Source organism: Triturus cristatus, chromosome 11, assembly GCF_964204655.1.
Source record: "Triturus cristatus chromosome 11, aTriCri1.1, whole genome shotgun sequence".
NCBI classification, from domain to species: domain Eukaryota; kingdom Metazoa; phylum Chordata; class Amphibia; order Caudata; family Salamandridae; genus Triturus; species Triturus cristatus.
In genome coordinates, this window is record NC_140594.1 from 150730747 (window position 1) to 150751125 (window position 20379).

The following is a 20379-nucleotide window of genomic DNA, read 5'->3' on the forward strand; positions in this document are numbered from 1 at the left end:
CCAGATGGATATCAAGTGCCATAGGGTATTGTCATCAGGCAGCTGGCCGACCTTTGAATGCACGAGTCCGTGCTCATTCTACAAGAGCAGTCTCCACCTCTACTGCTCTATTTGCAGGAGTACCGATCCAGGATATCTGCAGGGCGGCGACCTGGACGAGTACACACACCTTCACCAGGCATTACTGCTTGGATGCAGCCACAGAGAGAGATGTGGCAGTGGGAGAAGCGGTGCTGAGGAACCTTATCCAGTAACGGTGAGCCTTCTTTACCATCCCTCCTTCCTTTGTTATGTACGTTGGCACATTTTATGGTTGTTTATTGTATTACCATTTGCAAAGAAATTTTGAGAGGTGGAATTTGGTTTACAGATACCATTTTTATCACACTGTATATGTTTCCTGGATTCACTTTCTAGGTAACAAAAAATGTGCATTTATTTACTGCTCGCTATTCTGATTCAGGCATGTGAATCTATGAAAGGCTCCAATACTGGAGTAAGAAAACAAGTTACTTACCTGTAACTGTAGTTCTCCAGTATTGGACCTTTCATAGATTCACATGCAACCCACCCTCCTCCCCTGAGAGGCTCACCTCGGATTTAGCACAAAGAGTGTTATTGCACAAGTGCACGAAAATCTGAGGGCAGAAGGTTCTCTCAGGAGTGTTCTAGAGGGTGAGAGGCTCTGATTGGCTCAGGGACTGGTTTAGTCCTTTTTTACATAACGAAGGTTATGGGTTGCAAAGGAAAATGGGCCTAGGCCTTTTTTCTGTTTGCTATGATACTAAGCAAAGCTTTTTTATGTACCGGAGACTCCCGTCTCGACGACGGGGAATGATTCAGGCATGTGAATCTATGAAAGGTCCAATACTGGAGAACTACAGTTACAGGTAAGTAACTTGTTTTCTTACCTACATGAGGCCCTAAATGTTTACAGTATGACCTGCTGTATGTCTGTTGCCCAACAGTTTCTTTGTGGGGATTTTAAAAAATACTGCATTTAAGTCCAACCTGCCTTTTATTCTTAGAAAAAGAAATGTTCGCTTTGATACAAAAATCCAATAGTGTTGTATTTTGGAATTGCGTAGAAAATTGACAGTGAATTTACATTTTACATAAAACAAGTTTACAACATTGTAATGTATGCCATCTGATGCCTATAAAATTGACCATTTAGAATACATTTATAGCAGTACATTTTACATAAAAAGCAGTTAACCAGATATTCAGTTGTATTTATTTATTTAATGTGGGTGTTAAGGTAGTCACAGAACATGTAGCATGTCCTTGTAGCCGGAAATAGACCTACTTGAAATGTAATAATTGTTTTTTTGTGACTTATAAGTGCTGCAACTAAAGTCTATATATGTTTCTTGCAGTAAACCTCTAACTTCCTGGGCACATAAAGTGAAACAAAGTCAACCGAAGAAGCCCAGTGAGGAAAAGGAGAGTTGCAACAACACTGTGCAAAGAAATGGCCAAGCTGAGAAGGTGAACCTTGGGAGTGCTGGCTGTATTAGTCTGTTTTATTCCATTACTTTTTATTTCCATCTCATAGACACGAGTTCAGATCTAAAAATGGGTGTGCGTTTTCAGTGTACTCTGAAATGTAACCTTAGTAACCTTTAAAGACCAGCATTAACAAGCCAACAGGTTGCGCTTTTATATTATGGGTGCCAAGCTATAGACTTTACTAAAGCTTGCTTGTAAAGCAATGCTTTAAACCCCCCAAAAAGAAGAAAAAAACAGTATTGGAGGAAATGCAAACACATATCATAAGGTATCTCAGACAGTTTATTGAATTCAATATTTTTAGTCCTTATAAACGGAATGATTTATTTTTCAAATTCTTCCCACTCAGGAAACTCTGAACAGAATTTAAAACGATTAAGGAAGTTTCATAATTTAAAGGAAACTCTTGCCAAGGCCTAATTACATTTCCTCGGAACTGAAACAAATGTTTCAGCCAGTTTGACCTGAGCAGTAGCCCAGAGAGCAGATTTATGGGCCCCCAGAACAACTTCTGCTTCAAACCGCAAACTGATTGAGTGCTGTCAACTACTCTTCTAGCACCATAAAAGCCTTTGTGTGATAGGGCCAAGACGCGATAGATTGCACAATCTTACTCTGTGTTAATTTTGTACAGCCCAGGGTATCAACATCAATTTTATGTCTCTATCCATGTATATTGACCAATCTTTTCTGCTTGATGGGTTTTTCTCTGTACTGTATTTGGGATATATGCATTTGAAATGATAGTTTTTATCTTTTTAATGTTGTTAGGTCTCGCCTGACCCAGCGCTTGCGCTGGTCTGGCGAGACTTATTGAGAGGGCTCCAAAAAGTGCTACCAGGCCAGCCTAGAGCTACAGTGCATGTGCGCGGGCGCGCTCGCCGCGTTTGCCACGATTACTTTCACTTTCGCGGCCACACGGCCGCTTTGATGTTTGATCGCGATCACTTTCACGGCCGTTTGGCATAGCCAATAGGTCTCGCTTTTGGGACCTTATAAGTATTTAGTTATGCAACTGTTGCATGGCTAAACACTTATAAGGTCCCAAAGGCGAGACCTATTGGCTATGCCAATGCTTGTTTTAATATTTTAATAGTGATGGCTCAAACTTTTTTTATATTACTGATGTATTGTACATCTGCTCTGTATTTATTACTGGACTAATGTACTATAAGCATTTGCACTTTTATGGCCATAATAACCGAATAAAGTTTATTATGATGATGATAGGGCCTGTGTTTTCAAGCAATAAATGGGATGTAGGAGATAAAACACAAACTTTCCTTATTGGCTTTTTTAGTAATACCATGGGAAAAGTATGCCTGTTGCTGTGGTTTTACAGACAAAGCGTGAGGGGTGGGAAGCATATTATTTCTTAGTTATTTATGGCATTCATAGAGCACAACATTCATCCCAATAGGATGTCACAACGCTAGTTATAACTCCCTTAAGTTTCTAAAAGCATTCGTTAGTGAGGACTCCAAGAGCATTATATTCTAAACAGCCATGTTTTTAGCTTCTTCCTAAATCCCAAACAGTCTTTAGTGAGGCGTAGATCTAATGGTAATTTATACCATTGTACGGCGGCCTGGCATGAAAAAGTGCGACCTCCTGCTCTAATTTTATCTTTATTCACCTGATTTTGGCTAATGCAAGATTACGTGATCTTAGTTCTTGCAGAGGAGAATAGAATTCAACTTTGTCTAGCAGAATTTTAGGCCAGTCTTACGTAATGCTCTATGCGCATGGTACAGTAACTTAAACTTTCCTGTTTGGTGCATTAGCAACCATTGTAACATTCCTAAACATTCTGATGCCGAGGAAAACTTTTTCTTGTTACAGACCAGCCTGGCTGCTGCATTTTGAGTGACCTGCAGTCGTGAAAACCAGTAATCTACCATGCCAATATACAAAGCATTCCTGTAGTCCAGTCTACTTGTTATCAAAGCCTGAACTATAGTTTTCCTCCAATTGTCCGGGATCCACATAAAGTCTCCTCCACAATTTTAGTAGGACAAAACATTTGCCACACATTGCCTTTACATGATTTTGCATGGATAATACACTATCTACCTAGACTCCTTGATTTTTTGCAACCCTTGGGCTCTGGCACAGTTCCTAACAGCATAGGCCATCAAGATGAATCCCAGATTAAATGTGCTCCCCCAAAGAGTAGTATTTCTGACTTTCCTACGTTTAGTTTGAGACAATGCTCTGTCATCCAATTTGCAGTTTCTGATACAGTCAACAAAATTATCTCTGGTGTCCTCATGTCTTTCCCCTATTTCTGTAATGAACTGTGTGTCATCCGCATAAGAGCAGATGTTAACTACCCCTTTTTCCCAGAAGTTGGCTAATGAAGAAACTTATACACTGAAAAGGGTTGGGCTCCACGATGATCCCTGTGGGACTCCACAATTGCTTATTTTGGGGCACATGTAAAAGAACTCAGTTGTACTTTGAGTTCTATTTCTTAAAAAATAGCTAAACCACTGTAGAGTTTTGAAGTGAAGTCCTTGTTCGTGTAGTTTTTCCCCATCAGAAGAGTTTGTGATACAGTATCATGCTGCAGACCGGTCTTAAATGATCAGGGTGGCAGCTTTGCCCAGCTTCACTAGTAATCTGATCTTATCAAACACTGCAGCCTTTGTGCTGTTCTTTGCTCAGAAGCCTGTCTGCAAGGGATCTAGGAGATCATTGGTCTCTATATAAGCAGTCAGTTGTTTGTTAATTTCTCCAAAACTTTGGAAATGTATGGGAGCTGAGAAATTGGTCAATAATTCGAAAGGATGGAGACAACTAAGCATGTTTTTTTTGGCAGTGGGGATACCACTGCTTGTTTCCACAAATACGGAAATGTTGCTTCATTAAAAATCAAGTTAAGTGGGGACACAGTAACATTGCTAACCGCGAATAGATAAAATGGGGACACGGATCTAGCGAGGATCCTGATTTTACCACTTTCATTAATTTCTCAACTTGCTCTTCCGTGATGGATTCAAACATTCCTAAATAAGAGGTTGCATCCGGATGAGGTTCCAGAGATTCCCAGTTTATCTCCTCCAGTACTGGTTGTGTTTTAAATGGTGAGTACATTTGTAAGACTTTATCGTTGAATAAGTCAGTGACTTTTTCACAATTAGCTTCAGAAGGAGTCAGTAATTGAGAAAGGCCTACTGGGTTGGAAAGTTCATTTACTATTCTAAACAGTTCCTTGGATGGGCTACTATTTTCCTCAATTCTCTTTATAAAGTAGGCTTTCTTTATTTGTTTGAGGGCTTTATGATATTTATTTTTGGATTGCCTCCATCTGTGTTCCAAGGGTTTACATTTTCTTTTCATCATTCTGAGCATTCCGCGATATTGGTGGGTACTCTGACTCACTGTTTAAGTTGCAAGATCTGCATATCATTTTCAATTTTCTAATATAGAATCCATTAACATTTTGGGGATCGATCCTTTAATATGGACAGATCTTTTTTAAATAACTTCTCTTTTACGCTCCCCCCAGGGAAAACTAGCTCTTCCATACCCTCAATATGTGCAAAAAGCTCAAGGAACCTCAAAACTCCAGATCTGTTTGCTTCTTATTTCTCGCCAATAGAACATACTGCAGTGAGGGCACCCTCCGAACATGTAGAGAATTTAAATTTAGAAATCATAAATGTGTTGGACCACTGTGCCACCCGGAAAATGATCACGTCAACTAGAGATCCACCTTCAGAAAAGTGTAATTCACCGGAGCTCAGAATTATTAAAAGCAAATGTAAACATTGAGAGTCTGGGGAATAGGTATTTGAGGGCTGAGCAGCACTTGAAGGACAGAGCAAGAAAACACACACTCTCTCATTGAGTGCTGATTAGAAGAAAAACAAGCATAGCCAATAGGTCTTGCCTTTGGGACCTTCAAAGTGTTTAGCCATGCAACACTTGATTTTTTGTGCACCAAGGATATTGTGCTGGATAACTGAACACTTATAAGGTCCCAAAAGCGAGGCCTATTGGCTATGCCAATGCTTGTTTTCTTCAGTTCCCAGAACAGAAGTCAGATTTTAGTATCAAAAGTTTCCGGACTGTATGTCATCCACCCTTGCCCAGGTCTATTGCCCAGGGTCATTCGTTTATAGAAAGTCACATCTTTCGGTGCATTAAGATTTAGAGACCGGATGCATAAACTAAGGAGGGCAGACTCCAAAAATATGACTTGGAAAATGTCTTGAAGGGATGCTTAAATATGAGCATTGTGGTCCATACTGAACGGATATAGCGATTCAGCTGATAGAATGGGCAATTGGTGAGGTCAGGCAACTTTGGCTGGAAAATAAATGGAAAATAAAAATACTTTCAGATGCCACAAATTGAAGGTGAAGGGGTGGCAACAGAAAGGGGGCGGAGTCACAATGGACAGAGCCATGAGGAGTGGTGTCTGACACTCAAATGACACATTTTTTTAAAACCTGTGCCCCAAAGGAATTTGCAGCAAAGACAGATGTTATAGGGAATCTGTTCTTTCTTCCTTGATTGCTCACAAACAGAATGCTTTTTAAAATATCTTCTGGGTTAGGGCGCCTGCTGCAGGGATCTTTGTTCCCAGCAATTTCCAGGGTGTAATAACAGTAAGATAACTTGGGTTGTTAATACACTTGATGGAAAAATTTGGTGTTGTCTGGTTACAGGCTTGACTCATCATGAAGCAGAGGGTTAAGTGCCTGCCAGAAGCAGAAGGTCAGACATGCAGGACACAGATTTGTATTTAACCCAGACATCTCAGTGGGTTACTGCTTTTGCTGCAGAGATCCCCATGTCGCCTTCATTTCACAAGTTAAAATACTTGCATTACAGCTCTGTGTATTATGAACCGGAACGAGACAACGATTCCTGGTCTTCGTTGTTTTCCACACCCATCTGTGTTCGGCAAACCTTTTAGACAGTATTTGATCTGTTGCGTTTTCTGAGGCAGATCTGACATCTTGCGCATGGAACACACGCCACCTCGCCTCAACACTGACTAGAGACAACTCGGCACGGGAGAAATGCTTATTTAGTCAGAACATATTTCCTCTCAGGCATGGGGATGCTTCTCGCCTGGTTAAAGGGGCCTGCTTGGAGCACTGGAAAATGGAAATTCACGTTTTCTGACAAACCAGAGAGAAAAGAGCAGTGCTTACAAAATAGCGGGTTGCACCAGAGGCAGCAAGCCCAAAGTTTGAAGTACCATATATTTAAACTTCTATTTTAGGATTAAACAACAAAAACTACATGGTGCAGTAGGACCCCTTGCAACAGATATCAAAACGACCGTGAAGTAAAAGACCCGCATAGCTGACCAAAGAATGAAAAACAATGAAATATAAATCTATATTTCTGCCTACGCTGCCTTGACGTTATTTTTACAATCTGTGCTGGCGTCTACAAAGTTACTTTCTGAGTTTCTTTGACTTGAAAGGGATCCCGGCTGCACGCAATAAAGCCATGTTTCCGTGAGCGCAGCACAGTAAATGGAAAAACATAATGGCGTGCCCGTTTCAAAGCCAGGATATTTACCACTTTACAGCGGGCCGACTCTATTCACAGTGCGCCGATGTGACCTTTGTTCAATTCCTATTCATATTTTACTGGGGCTGTTACAGAGATCAAAAAGATTTATCAAAATGAAATTTCCACAGTAATATATAGCCTTGAGATATTCTGTTACTTTACACAAATCCAACTATCCATTCAAACTGCCGAATGCAAGGCCTGGTCTCCATGGCGACAGGGAAGTGCACAGTTAGATCATTGCTTATGTTAGCAAAGTTTTGTTGTGTCTTTCTTTGAAGCCCCGGCGAGATAGTGCCGTGCAGGGCGCACAACACGGCTCAGCCTTTGCCGCTACAACTGCCGCCTGTTTACCCATGCAAAGTGTAGGCCTTTGTAAATAAGGCTATGAAAGACGGGCACCATCGGCTACACTTTTCAACAAGCATTGGCCGCGCACTGGAAGGTAAACAAACAGCGGAGGCAGCGGGTTCGCTCATGGGAGGGGGTGCCTGCTGCACTCAGTGCACGGAGGGTTTGTTGAAACAGCGGAGGCAGCGGGATCGCTAAAGGGAGGGGGTGCCTGCTGCACTCAGTGCACGGAGGGTTTGTTGAAACAGCGGGGCAGTGGGATCGCTAATGGGAGGGGGTGCCTGCTGCACTCAGTGCACGGAGGGTTTGTTGAAACAGCGGAGGCAGCGGGATCGCTCATGGGTGGGGGTGCCTGCTGCACTCTGCTCGTGCATGCCAGCAAACGGCAATGCGCACGAGGCGCCCGCGCAAGACACCAAAAGTGAAAGCAGCTGCACACACAGCATCAAGAGGACGTCCAGACAACGCGAAAGTGATCGCGCGCTGCGAGTGATGCGCTTAATGAGCATGACGAGGAAAGCCAGATGGCGCCTCTGCTCGTAAGCGCGCGCGCGTAACCGCAAGCTCTAGGCCACAGTGGTAGCATTTTCTGAAGCCCTTACTAAATGTCTCGCCAGAGCAGCGCATGCGCTGGCTCAGGCGAGACCTAAAAATCATTTCCTCTTTGTGAGCAATGGAAGTATTCAAGTCATCCAATCAAAAGGCTGCTAAAGACGCTGTGCTGTGTGTGACCGGGGAGGGTCAACACAAGAAGAGGAAGGAAAGCCATAGAGTAAGAAGCAATTAAATGAGTGACAAGAAAGCCACCCAATAGTAAGCAATGGGTGGCACAAAGTGCATTGTAAGGTTTTAGTGTGGTCCACAATAGGTCTTAATAAGCTATTAGACATGATTGAGTGAGTGAAACTAGGCAAAATATTCAGAAACCGGTGACATTTTTGATGCATTTCTACCAATGATTTTTTTGTCTTTTTCTGAAAGTGTTATATTTGTGAGGCCATTTTGTGTGGGCCAGACGTCCAATGTTGTCTATGAGGGCTGGTGCTACATAATCTGTGTTTACTCTGAAAATTTGTTATAGGTCCGTGTGAGAAAGTGCCTCTTTTGCATGAGTGGTGGAGTGAGCTAAAGAATGATGATGGATTAAACCCAGATCAGTTGACTGGGGGTGAGTGCTTGCAATGTTCAACACTCCGTCCATCATCCCCTTTGGTTTTGCTTTCTTTTGCATGGTTAGCCCTCTACGTTTTGCCTTGTTTTGATATGGTTTCAAATGTAGTGCACAGGGTCCCTGCCAACCAGATCCCCTATGCAAGTGCCCCTTCCCTAAAAACAAATCCCTAATTGGCACTTCTGCCCTCTGTAAGTCCCTAGTAAATGATACTCTAAGTACCTAGGGTCTGGGAGCTGAAGTGGGACCCCCCCCCTCCTCACTGGGACCATGCCACTGCCCTTGCAGCTTGCATACCCCTGTGAGGGAGAAAACAACAAAGTCAACATGGCACCCTGCCTGTGTGCCATGCCAACTAGCACTGCCTGAAGGCATAGGTAAGTCACCCCTCTAGCAGGCCTATACCCCAGGTGAGGGCATATCTGCAGGAGCGGATATGCCCCAACAATATTGGGATCCATTCCTTAGTATTGTACGTGCCAGTGAAGGCATAGAGGGTACATGGGCTGGAAACTCGACAACTCGAGTTCCACAGGACCATGATGGCTTCACTGAACACAGGAGTGTTTGGTACCAAACTACTCCGTTCAAAAATCCCCACTGATGCCGGTGTAGGATTTATTGTACCATGTAGATGTGACCCTTGAAAACCTACTGTGGTCTCTGACTGGCTGTAGGCAACTAGCCACCACCCACCACCCATCATACATGTTTCTGGACGCCTAGTTAGCGAGCCCCTGCTCTCTTGGACCAGAAGCAATGCACATCCTGGGCAGAGGTGTAACTCCTACTCCCTCAGGATGGAACAGTGCTCGAAGAGGGACTCTTCAAAGGCCTGCTGCCTTTGTAATGCAACCCCTAGCCTCTGCAGCTATCACCAGATGGCAGCCCCTGGTCACTGTGGGCGGGAAAGGCGTCGAGAAACTCAAAAGAATCGGAGGTGTGTGCACTTCTGCAAACCCCACTCATGAGGTGTGAGAGGCGAGGTGAAGCACAGCTTTCAGTCCCTCCAATAAGGGCTATGTCTATGTCCCCTCCTACAGGAGGGTGACATAATAGGGTGTAGTCACACCAAGTAAGGTGCCCATTGGCCCTACCTACTAATCCCCTAAAACGCCACTAAATCTAGTATTTAGGTGGCTCCCCCCAGACCTGGAAACTAGATTTGCGATAACCTAAGAAGAATGAAGACAACCCTGCAGAGAAGAGTGAAGACTACGACTGCCTTGGTCCCAGCCTTACCAGCCTGTCTACAGTTTCTGTGAACCTGTGACCTGTCTTGCAGCCAGCGACCTCTGAAAACCATGGGAGGACTGCTGCCTTCGAAAAAGATGCCAATCTCCCGTGGACAGCGGGCCTGTCCAGAAGAAACCTACTCCAAGATTTTGCATCCAGGTGGATCCGCGTCTCCTGTCCACTCTGCTCCAGATGCCCACAGCCTGAGTGGTTCACCTGTGCAGTGAAGTCTCCTCATCGATCCTGTCCCTGTGTCCAGCGCTGGCTGACTGCTCCTGGCCTCTACGACGGCACCTGCAGTGTGAATCCAGAGGCTCCCCCTGACCTTGACCAGCACCGGTAAAAAGACTCGGACGGCGAAAGGCACCCCTGCACCGGAAGCCCCTGAGCCTTGGTGAGTTGAACCAATGGTGCCCCTACGACTCCCTAGATCTCTTTTTACCTCTGCTGTTTGCGGTCTTCCCCTTGCAACCTCTGGTGCCACACCTGCAGCCTCTTTGCCGAAAGAAGAATCCCAATTGAAAAGCATTGGGCTCCTGATTTTGAAATTGTGCCTTGCACCCGGCCGCCCCTGTGTCGCTGGTGGTGTTTGTTTGGTGCTGCTTTGCTGCCTCCCCTGTGCTCAAAATAACCGCCAAAGCTTTGTCCCTGCAACGTATCTACTTACCTGGAAGCAGTGTGGCTCCAGGAACCTCCGTCTCCATTGGAAAGCATTGGTCGAACTCGGGTTTTGACCCCTGCACCTGGCAGCTCCTGTGCCGCTCGTGGTGCAGTTTTGTCTCCGAAGACTGGGATTTTAAGTGCAGTACTTACCTTTTTAACCTCAATATTGTTTTCCCCAAATGATAACATTGGACTGTGTTGAAAAGTTTCTAAGTGTTGATTTTTCAAAGTGAAAAGTAGTTTTTCAATTATAAACATACTTACCTTATTACGACGATCTTGGTCTTAAAATAAAATACAAAGTTTAATTTTCTAAAATTGGTCCTGACCTCCTTCTTGAGTTGTGTGTCCATTATCGATCACTGTTGTGCAATATATGTCTTACACTCCTCTGTGTTAGGCCTAAGGCTGATAACCCTCACTACCGCTAATAGCACTTTGGGTTTTACATTGAGCCCTGTACACTTTTAGGGATCGCCTGGACTATTTGCAGCGTGGCAATATCATATACAGAAGCAGCTTCCTACAGTCCGGCCTTTGTGGACCACAGTTGGACATCCCAAGTATAATGGAACCAGTCAAAGGAAATTTGATCTGTTTCTTTGCATTTCTTAATGGTTGCAATAATAAGCTATTTAGAAACATGTTCAAATGTTTATGGAAATAAAAATGAACCTGCTTGCTGAGATTGTAGAACAGAACAAAGTGGTTGAACAGGTGATCGTGGTGGCTAAACAGCTGTACAAAAGTGATGGGGGTTTTTGTAAATGGGGACACCATATAAAGGTATGTTGTGTCACTATCCGTTTCCTGTGGCTTTGCCTTCTGGATGTCGGTGATCTGAAGCTTTCACTTGCTACAATCTTGTCTGTATGGGATCTTTGATCAGTAGTCCCATTTACCTGTTCAGGAACATGTGCCAATAGTATCAAATGCACCTTTTTCCCTTCCTGAATGAGTTTAAGAGAAATAGAAAACAGAACAATTAATTCATAAGTCGCATATTGTTCTTGCCATCGAGATAAAAGAACGTTTACCAGAGTTCAGAGTAACAGTCTGTGATAGGAGAAATCATGTGGAAAGGAGCACCCATAACTGCAAAATCGTCATCACCATGTCCCTTTGAAGTGTAGCCGCAGGTTTCTATGTCATTAAGTTTTACTTGTCATAATGTGGAAGGTGTATGGGGCTTGTGCTGTGGATACCTACAATATCACATAATTGATGCAAGACAGCTGCATGTCCAAGCTTAGACTTAGATGTGTCACCATTATTCACAAGGTGGTTTCCACTTCTGTAGAGCTGATTAACTTGCTTGTAGAGTTGAACATCTACTCTCTGGATTCCCGAGTAGAAGAAAACCTAACGAGGTTGAACGGAAATCTGAAAGTATGTTTGGTTTTGGTAGGAAAAAATGCTTTTTTTTTATCTTCTAGCTGGTTGAGTTTGCCAACCAGTAAAAAGCCAGTTTAAGAAAGTGGGTGCAGAATATTGACCCATGGAATGATTGCATAAGTTCAGTCCTTACGCAATAATGCTGAGGGGGCATATTGGTTTACTAAAAGAGGCTAATTGAATGAGCAGAGACAACAACCATCCCTTAATTTACATACTTAAGTGAAATGGGTGATTTGAAGGTAGGTTTGTGTGAATATGAAAATAAAAGTACTCCCTTTCCTCCCAAGATTTATATTGACTTTGCTAGGCTATAAAATATTGATTGTGTGTTGCTTACTTTTGCGCTGCACCTCATGCCTCCGAAAATTAACTCTGATATTTACTGATACATTTTAGATCTGTTCTTCGTCATCGCAGATGTCCTTTGTTCGGAGACAAAGTGATAGTCCAAGCTCCTTATTCTCCGACGGTTCAGGTAAAATTGAACTGGATAAAACACTTTAACGCAGAAATGTTTGGGTCTCTGGTCATGTGGGAATAAACACCAGTATTGCTCACCTTGTCTAATCATCATCTATACCTTTCCAAAACACCTAATTTGTGTGTCAATGATGTTTACATTTTCAGACTTGTGTTATTGCAGTAAAGTATGATAGAAAAGTTACTTCAGTGAGGAATTTGGTAATAATTACCTCATTTAACTTAACATTCCATATTCGTTAAAGAATACTTTGGTTGCCCGATCCATACATTAAAACCACTATTTTATTATTTGTTAGACGTTTTGCCCACACTGGCTGCGAATTTATGTTTAATTTGATGATTTTATAATAAATATGTATGAATTTGTAATAATCTCATTCAGGTTGTTGACACAAAGCAAGGAGTGACACCCACTCTTAGTTCATCATCCTCCATGTTTGTGAATATAATGCAATGATCAGCTAACTTGGGGATACCTTCACTGAATCTAGAAATGTTGAGGTTAAATGAAGTAACTATTGCTTAAAATTAAATTCGTCATGGAAGTAATTTTTGCTTGTTGGTTCTCTGGCGGAGAAGATCAAATCCCGCGATCAAATCCCAATACACATGGCGTGTGTTGGGATTTTTTTTAAATCATGCTGCATCAGTCCCTAAATCTTTTTCTTGTCTTTAATCATTTAAAACTTGTCAATACTTATTTAAGGCAAGGTTAAATGAGCCTACAGCTTTTAAACAGGTTTATATGCTCCTTTTCATAAGAAATATGAAGCCTGGCAGTACTTAACTATGCGTCATAGTCCAATTTCCATATTTCTTTCTAGAAATGGTGGCTATGCAATTACAAAATCATCTTGTCTCTCTACCTACTTAAGCAACTGTCCTTGTAAAAGCGCAGTACAGTAGATGAAGACAGTATTGCTATGTTAATGTTGTCAGATTTGCCACACTATACATCTTGATTATCCTTGGAACAGACCAGGGATCTGCAATACAGGCTGGCATTATGGGTACAACTTAATTTGTTGCTGCTCATAGCAGCAAGAATCTTATGACACACTAGAACTTAGAACATCATGACCAAACAATACTTCAGAACAGAGGTAAAAGGCCCTTCAGCATGTTGACCTTTATTACTAATCGCTGTTTCTTTCAGGTAAGGACTGCTTAATGCGTTGTTGTATGTACGCTCTTGCTCAGAGCAGGCTTTTGTGGTGCTCGGATCAAGAGACTATATTGGTTTTGCCTTTGTTTTGCTCCTTTGCCACAGCCATGGCAAGGGTCTGTTTGGTTTACACCACTATTAACTAGAGAGGTCCTGAAGAAAGCTCCTTGATTTTTACAGTGAGCTGAAACATGTTGACCAAGGGATAATCCAGACACAACTAGTAGTTCTGACACATTATCCATCTCATTCATTCATTTTTAGGTCTCGCACCTAGTGTTGCAGTGCGCAGCACCGCTCGCGCAGCAAGAGACCTCTTGTACGGGGTTTCAAAATCGAGCTAGGAATCGCATGCGCTAGTGTGTGTGCTTTTCCTTTTGGGTCATGCTATTGGCCTTTGCGTGTGTCTTTTTTATTAAAGACAGCACGCAATTGGCCAAAGCCGGGCCCATTGCTATGCCCATGACCTATTGGTGTCTGTTACGCGCACCGCCGGCCATGTGGTTTCAATTATCGTGCCCAGACACGGGCGCGATAATTGAAACCACATGGCAGCGGTGTGGCGCGCGCACCACTCGTTTGGGATCAGGACGGGAGCCAGAGCCGAAGGAGCAGATTCAGACAGGAAGGAGCGGCATGACTGGAACTCACAGCAGCATGCAGCTGGGGGGGGGCGAGGGTGAGTAGTGGGCGTGGGTCGTGCATGCACTTAACGGGCCCGTTTAGGACGGGGCAGGGTCTGATAGCACCTTGTTTTAATCTTCTTGAAGGGCCTAGTCGGCAGAGCCTGGTTATCACACGGCTGCCTAAGCCTTCCATTTCTTGTGGGTCCTTTTTCCGTGTACCTGTCCATGTGCTGATGTCATGGAGTTGCCTAACGTGGTGTTTCATCCATCTATGTTGTTGACTGTTTCTTTGTAAAGATGCCACAATGGGTTATTGTTAGGTTTGTTCTGTCTTATTGACGATTACAAAGGCACTGCAGTCACCATGTGCTTTGTATCTCACAAGGAGACCGGGGAGGGCTGGGGGCTCACGGTTCCACTTTCTCCTTGGGTTTCGGTGAACGCCCCCTGAATGCTGTGAGCTGGTCACTTGGTTCCTGTAGCAGGGTTGGGCCAGCGCCGGTGTTTGCCTTCACTAAAGGTTTGTGTTGTCGTTCGCGTTCAGATAAAGTCTGTTGACCTTCCGTGAGCCCTGGGCACTTGCCAGCCACAGAATACAGCACCGGGGTCAGGTTTTCACCCCTCCCCTCCTGCCCCGGCCGAAACCACCAGGGCCGTGGGAGAGCAATGAAACAATTCCTCCATGCGGATTAGTCCAATATGCTCTCAAACGCAGGTTTGAGCTATTTGTATTGTAAATGACATTGCCTTTTATTTATGTTTTGGTTTTTGAAACATAAATAAAAGCCATTGTCATTTACAATGCCAATAGGTCAAACTAGTTTTAAAAAGGATAACTAACTGGCTGTCATGCGAAATAATTATGGGGTCTATAGCGATGACACGTGGAGCGCATGTGTCTGCCTTTTATTGAGTGAACGCTATTGTGTATATTTTGTAAGAATTGGACTTGGTCAGTTGTCTCTGAAGATTGTATGCAAGATTCATGCTCGCTATTGCAAGCATGTGCTCGGGGGGAAAAAAATCAGATTTTGATGTGTACAGATTGAAGATTGGTGACGGTGATATATAGCTTAGTAGTGATAATCTAATATGCCGTTTAACCTTTGAGCGTTGTACATAATCACAAGCTTTACGGGGCAGTTTAGCAGAAGTACTCATTATATTTGGATCTGAACTTTTGAAGCTAGTTTGTAAAGAGAGCTTGCATCTGATAGTTCAACAGCAGTTTTGAGGTCAGTATTTGTGTTGCTTTATATTTTTACCGGACAATACGCTGTAGCATGCTTGTTAGTATTATCTTGCACTTTTGTCCGAAAACGGGAGTTCATTTCTGCACCGAAATCTGATGGTGTAGAACGTTTTGGCTTCTATGCAATGTCTTCGGACTTATTTTGTGTAATATCAAATCATTAGACCTGCTATCACTTTTTTGGGGCAAGTGCCCAGGGTTGATGGTATAATTGTTTGCAGATATAGTACGTTACTAAAACTTGTGTTAACTACTGAACCCTGAAACTACGTTATTTCCCCCCATAATGCATTGTCAATGAAGACTGTGGTATTGTCTTATGAAAATCATGGCTCCTTACAACATTCTTAACTCTACGTTTGCCTTCCCAAGCCTGCATTTTTCCAACAGTTGGTTTTTCAGCTGCGGGCGTTGTGAAAACGTTATTTTATATTTGCATGGCACACAGCTGACAGTGGTGGTTTTAGTAGTAATGTATTAACTATTACAGTAGAAGTGAAACATCTGGGCGAAAATGGACATGTCTGTACCGTGCTTTATGCGCATAGTGATCTTTGGTTAGATTCCTAAGGGTCAGGTATACGCTGTCATGCAGCAATGCACATTTTAGTTGCTTTTACTAGGCATGCTGGGGACACAGATGTGCATTCGTGTTATAGGTTGCATGCCTTTCATTGTACACATGTATGAGATATATCTTGAGTGGGCTGACCACCTACTTTCAGGTCATTACGGACACTCCTGGACTTGTGTGACAACCTAGTACATTCTGGGTTTTGTAGCTGCTTTTGCTTTCCTTGAACTAATTAGACTAATACTTGTGTAATCAATGATTCATAAGTGAAAAGTTAAAGGATGGAGACTATAATGACATGGAGTGAGGTGGGCACCCAGTTCTGAGTCCGATTGAAATGAAAGAACTGTAATTAATTTGTTATTAAGGTCAGTGACTCAAGCTGCTTTGAGGAAGGAGGGGCAGCGGCACTGGTGGAAGGGAGCAACCAAGGACTGTAAAACTCCTGAATGAGTTGTTTCTGAATGAGTACCGATCGGCTGAAGATTGGATGAGAACTTGTCTGAAACGTCCCAGTCAGAGCATCCTAGATGTGAAATGGAAAATCAGTTTATAGTAAACTCAGTACTGGTAATGTCCTTCCCACCAAGATTTGGGATGTTCCTTTTTGTTACACTCGGGTGATAATGCTGAAGTGCTGTAAATTGTTGGGGTCTCAAATTACCACTTTGGTTCAATAAATCATATTTGCGTTGTTAGCATGCTTGGAGAGTAGTTTGTGTGTTGGGGAATTTCATGGGCTTGTGACCCAGTCGAAAGCTAAAGGCGCCTCGCTCTGCCTTATGCCGAGAGAGATTTGCAGGGGTGCCTCATGTTCAGGTGCTATAGGGTCCATTTGGAACCTAAGTCGTCCTAATGTGCTTTTTAATGGTAAACTAGCAGCTAAGAAAAGCTAGCTGCCATTAAATGTTAACATTAAAGAGACTGAAACCCTGAAAAGCAGGCAAGATCCCCGTAACAGTTATAGAATCACACTGTAGCACCTCCAAATAGTAACAGCAGGGAATAACACTTTCGTGCAGTAATAAACGACCACCAATGTGCATGTCTTCTCTCTGGTTTATTTCCAAAGTTTCCAGTGATCCATGAGTATATGCAACGATCAATCAGTAGATTTCCAGTTTCCATTATTGTTGTAACGTACAGCCAACACTTGTTTAGTCTAAGGCAGACCGTTTTCAGGTCTATAATATGTACATAATACAGTCAATCAAAACTTTATTCAGTCTATCAATTCAGACTGCGTATGTATCATAGAACCCGAATACCATCCCCAAGTGTCAACCAATAACAGCCAAAGATTGTAAGTAGTTGTACCAAATGTAGTGCACCCCTTGTGTTAAGGAGAGAATACACATTTGCTGTCAGTCTATTTAAATAAAAATAACTAGGTATGAATACATGCCAATGAGCACACCCTTGTAAGACGCATATAACACCACAACAGTGTCGTACTGCATGGTCATGTTGAATGTATCACCTGCTTGCCTATGTGCACCATTGATGCATGCATATGACAAGTAGACAAAGAGGAGTACCATATTTTTCTCAACAGGCGGTACCCAGAAGGCGCATAATCAAAAAATGGAAACCAGGTCACAAAGACCTATACTGTACATGCTAAAAATGATAAGAGTATCCAATTAGTCACGCAGTATAATCTGGTTAAAAAAATCACATTAATATACATCTGAAGCACCTATTCATTGTCTTTACCAAAAAGAAAAGGCTCATTGAGTATGTGCTTCAAAAGTGTTTAACGGGGTGTTAATACACTCTAACATAGTATACACAATTATGATGTTTATGCTAGATCAGCTAGCAATGAAGCCATTATAAGCTAAAAACAAGCATTTGCAATGCAATAGGTCTCACATTTGCGAGCGTTTAACCTATTGGCATTGTAAATGACAATGCCTCTTATTTACGTTTTAAAAACCAACACATAAATAAAAAGCATTGCCATTTACAATGCCAATGGCTCAAACTCGTATAAATGCGAGACCTATTGCATTGCAAATGCTTGTTTTATCTACCATGGGCCACTGGGAATAAAGTATTGGTTAGTGAGTTTCCCAGAGGTATTTTTAATTTCACTGCACCTTAAACACCATCACATATAACGCATAAAAAAACGCTCCTGTAATCCGGTGTCGCAGCATTCGGCTACCCAGCTGGGAACCCAATGATGAAGCATGACCCCAACTAGGTTGGTGTGTGAGGGTTCTTTTAAAAGCCCATTAGGTGCTCTACACTACTAGGGTGACCCAGCCACTCTCTAGTGGTCCGTCTTAGTTGTTTATTACATTAGTTTGGGACAAGAACGGCCTACATACTGTCCTAACTCTCCCCCTTGTTTTCAGATTTTTTTTAAGAATCAGCAGATAAATAAATGAGTCTTGCTGCCATGAGAAGAAATACAATGAAGTTGTATGCTTAATTTTAGCCTCTAGGTGATTGTCAGCATTTTTTTTCACCAATTGGAGCTGCCTTGCATCAGCTTAGGTACTATGCTAAAATGGACAGTATTCCCCTTTAAGGGAGGAAATTCCATGGGCAAAAATACGGGCCTGAATACAATTAACATGAAACACATACCTTAATCTGGGGAAAAACACAGTTTGTGCCCGATTCCAAACTTACTGCAGCACTTATAATTACGTCTCTCATAAGTTAATACATTTAATATTAACACAATATAACTTGAGAGTACTTCACAATAATGCAAAACTTCACAAGTTGGAAATCAAGAGGTCATGGAAGGGTATGTTGTATATGTGTAAGCTGAAAATTGTCATTCACTTGACAGAATACATACATCCGTATTTGTTCACATTTCCAAATATGGGCTAGCTTTCTGTTTTGCATCAATGTTTTTGTTACATCTCACTTAGGATCAATTAACATCATTATATATTTTTTTCTAGGACTGAGTTATTGGAAGTTGGATGAAAAGGAAATGTATCACTCTTTACCCAAGACGTTTGAAAAAGGCCTTTCCAACGTGTTCTCCGATAACCTGGCCATGCAGCAGGTACACCTATTTTTTAGGTCGAGCGTAAGCGTATGTCCTCTTCTATACTTTATTATACTTATATCTCTGTGGGCCAAATGCCATTCCTTGCTTCTCATTTGTTTATTTCAATGTCCTTTAAAAATCCTTGCTTACTAGTGGCCAGTCCTGCCTCTTTGCCCCTCCGTTTTCCTCCAAGGAGCATGGATTTAGTACAATATCATTGCAATTTGTTCTGTTGATCTGCTTGTGGGGGTGGGGGGGGCGATTTTTATTATGTTTTCAACCTCTTGTTACACTGTGGGTGCTCAGACATAACTGCTTACATTGTATTTCAGCATTCATGTCTCGTCCTTCCTGTCCGAAGCCAGCAGCAGCCAGCCATGCTTTCTAGCTACTGCAGCTCTAAATCATGTAAAAAGTTAAACCAACACTTAAACACAGCTTGAAATTGTACTTTAATATGCATGCTGCATGTGTTTTTCCTCCTCTCCAGGACTTGTGCTTGGCTGCTGGCTGAGGAGTTGGAAGTTTCTCCTCATCAGTTTTGCGCTGAGGTCAAAATGTTTCCTTCTGGAAAAATGTCCCCTTTAAAATGTGCATTTGAATGTATAACATAAATTAAAAGCAGAACAAGAACCCAGGGCCAGCAAAAGGGCTGTGCGATTGCACAGGATACTGACTTCAGAGGGGCAATGTTATTTTGCTTTTAAAAGCACTCCACACATTCCTGGCCTCCTGCAATTTCCAGATAATAAAAATGTCAAGATAACTCCGGTGATTGATGTTCTTGCTGGAGAGGTCAGAGTTGTCTAGTGGAAGAAGTTTTAACTCATTGCAAGGTAGCCTGAGGGTTAATATGCCAGCAGTGATCTATGCAGATTACAAAGTGCATAAAATGTAAATAGGTCAATGGGTTACTGCTCTTCTGTTACTTAATTAAAATCCTAACAGAACAGTGAATTTATAACTGTCATCAAAGAACTGCATGCACTGCAAAGTAAATATTTGATGAGATATTAAAGTTGCAAAAAGGGTTCATCTGGATGGAAATTGTTTTTATATAAGAGAACTCCCAACTATGGAGTTCTGTTTTCAATTCTGAGTTTGTGCTTCTGGGGCCCAAGTACTCTTTAGCAATGCTGCCTACCAATATGCATGACTTGTGACTCCTACACCCTGTAGTCCTCTGTGTTGTGTAACATTTCCTTTACACTAATTTATACACTTCTGATTGATTGTCTCTGTAATTTGTATGTGATGCAAAGTGCTCTGACACCCTACACTGATATGTGTGGCGCTTTATAACTAATTAAATGCATCTGAACATTAGTGGTTATGGAGCCTTAAGGGACACTGTTAAAGTGTAGTGGTGAGGGAATCCGCATCACTCAGTC

At 42.4% G+C, this 20379-nt stretch overlaps 1 protein-coding gene across 3 annotated transcripts in view; it reads left to right on the forward strand.

Annotated features, from left to right (window-relative positions):
* MPHOSPH9 (M-phase phosphoprotein 9) overlaps window positions 1–20379 on the forward strand; it is a 493866-nt gene that overhangs the window by 211960 nt on the left and 261527 nt on the right. For all 3 annotated transcript variants that reach the window (XM_085635805.1, XM_085635804.1, XM_085635806.1), the window contains exons 6-8: window positions 1380–1491; window positions 12266–12344; window positions 18897–19003. In XM_085635805.1, coding sequence (XP_085491931.1) covers window positions 1380–1491; window positions 12266–12344; window positions 18897–19003 — 298 coding nt within the window. The remainder of the gene's footprint in view (window positions 1–1379; window positions 1492–12265; window positions 12345–18896; window positions 19004–20379) is intronic.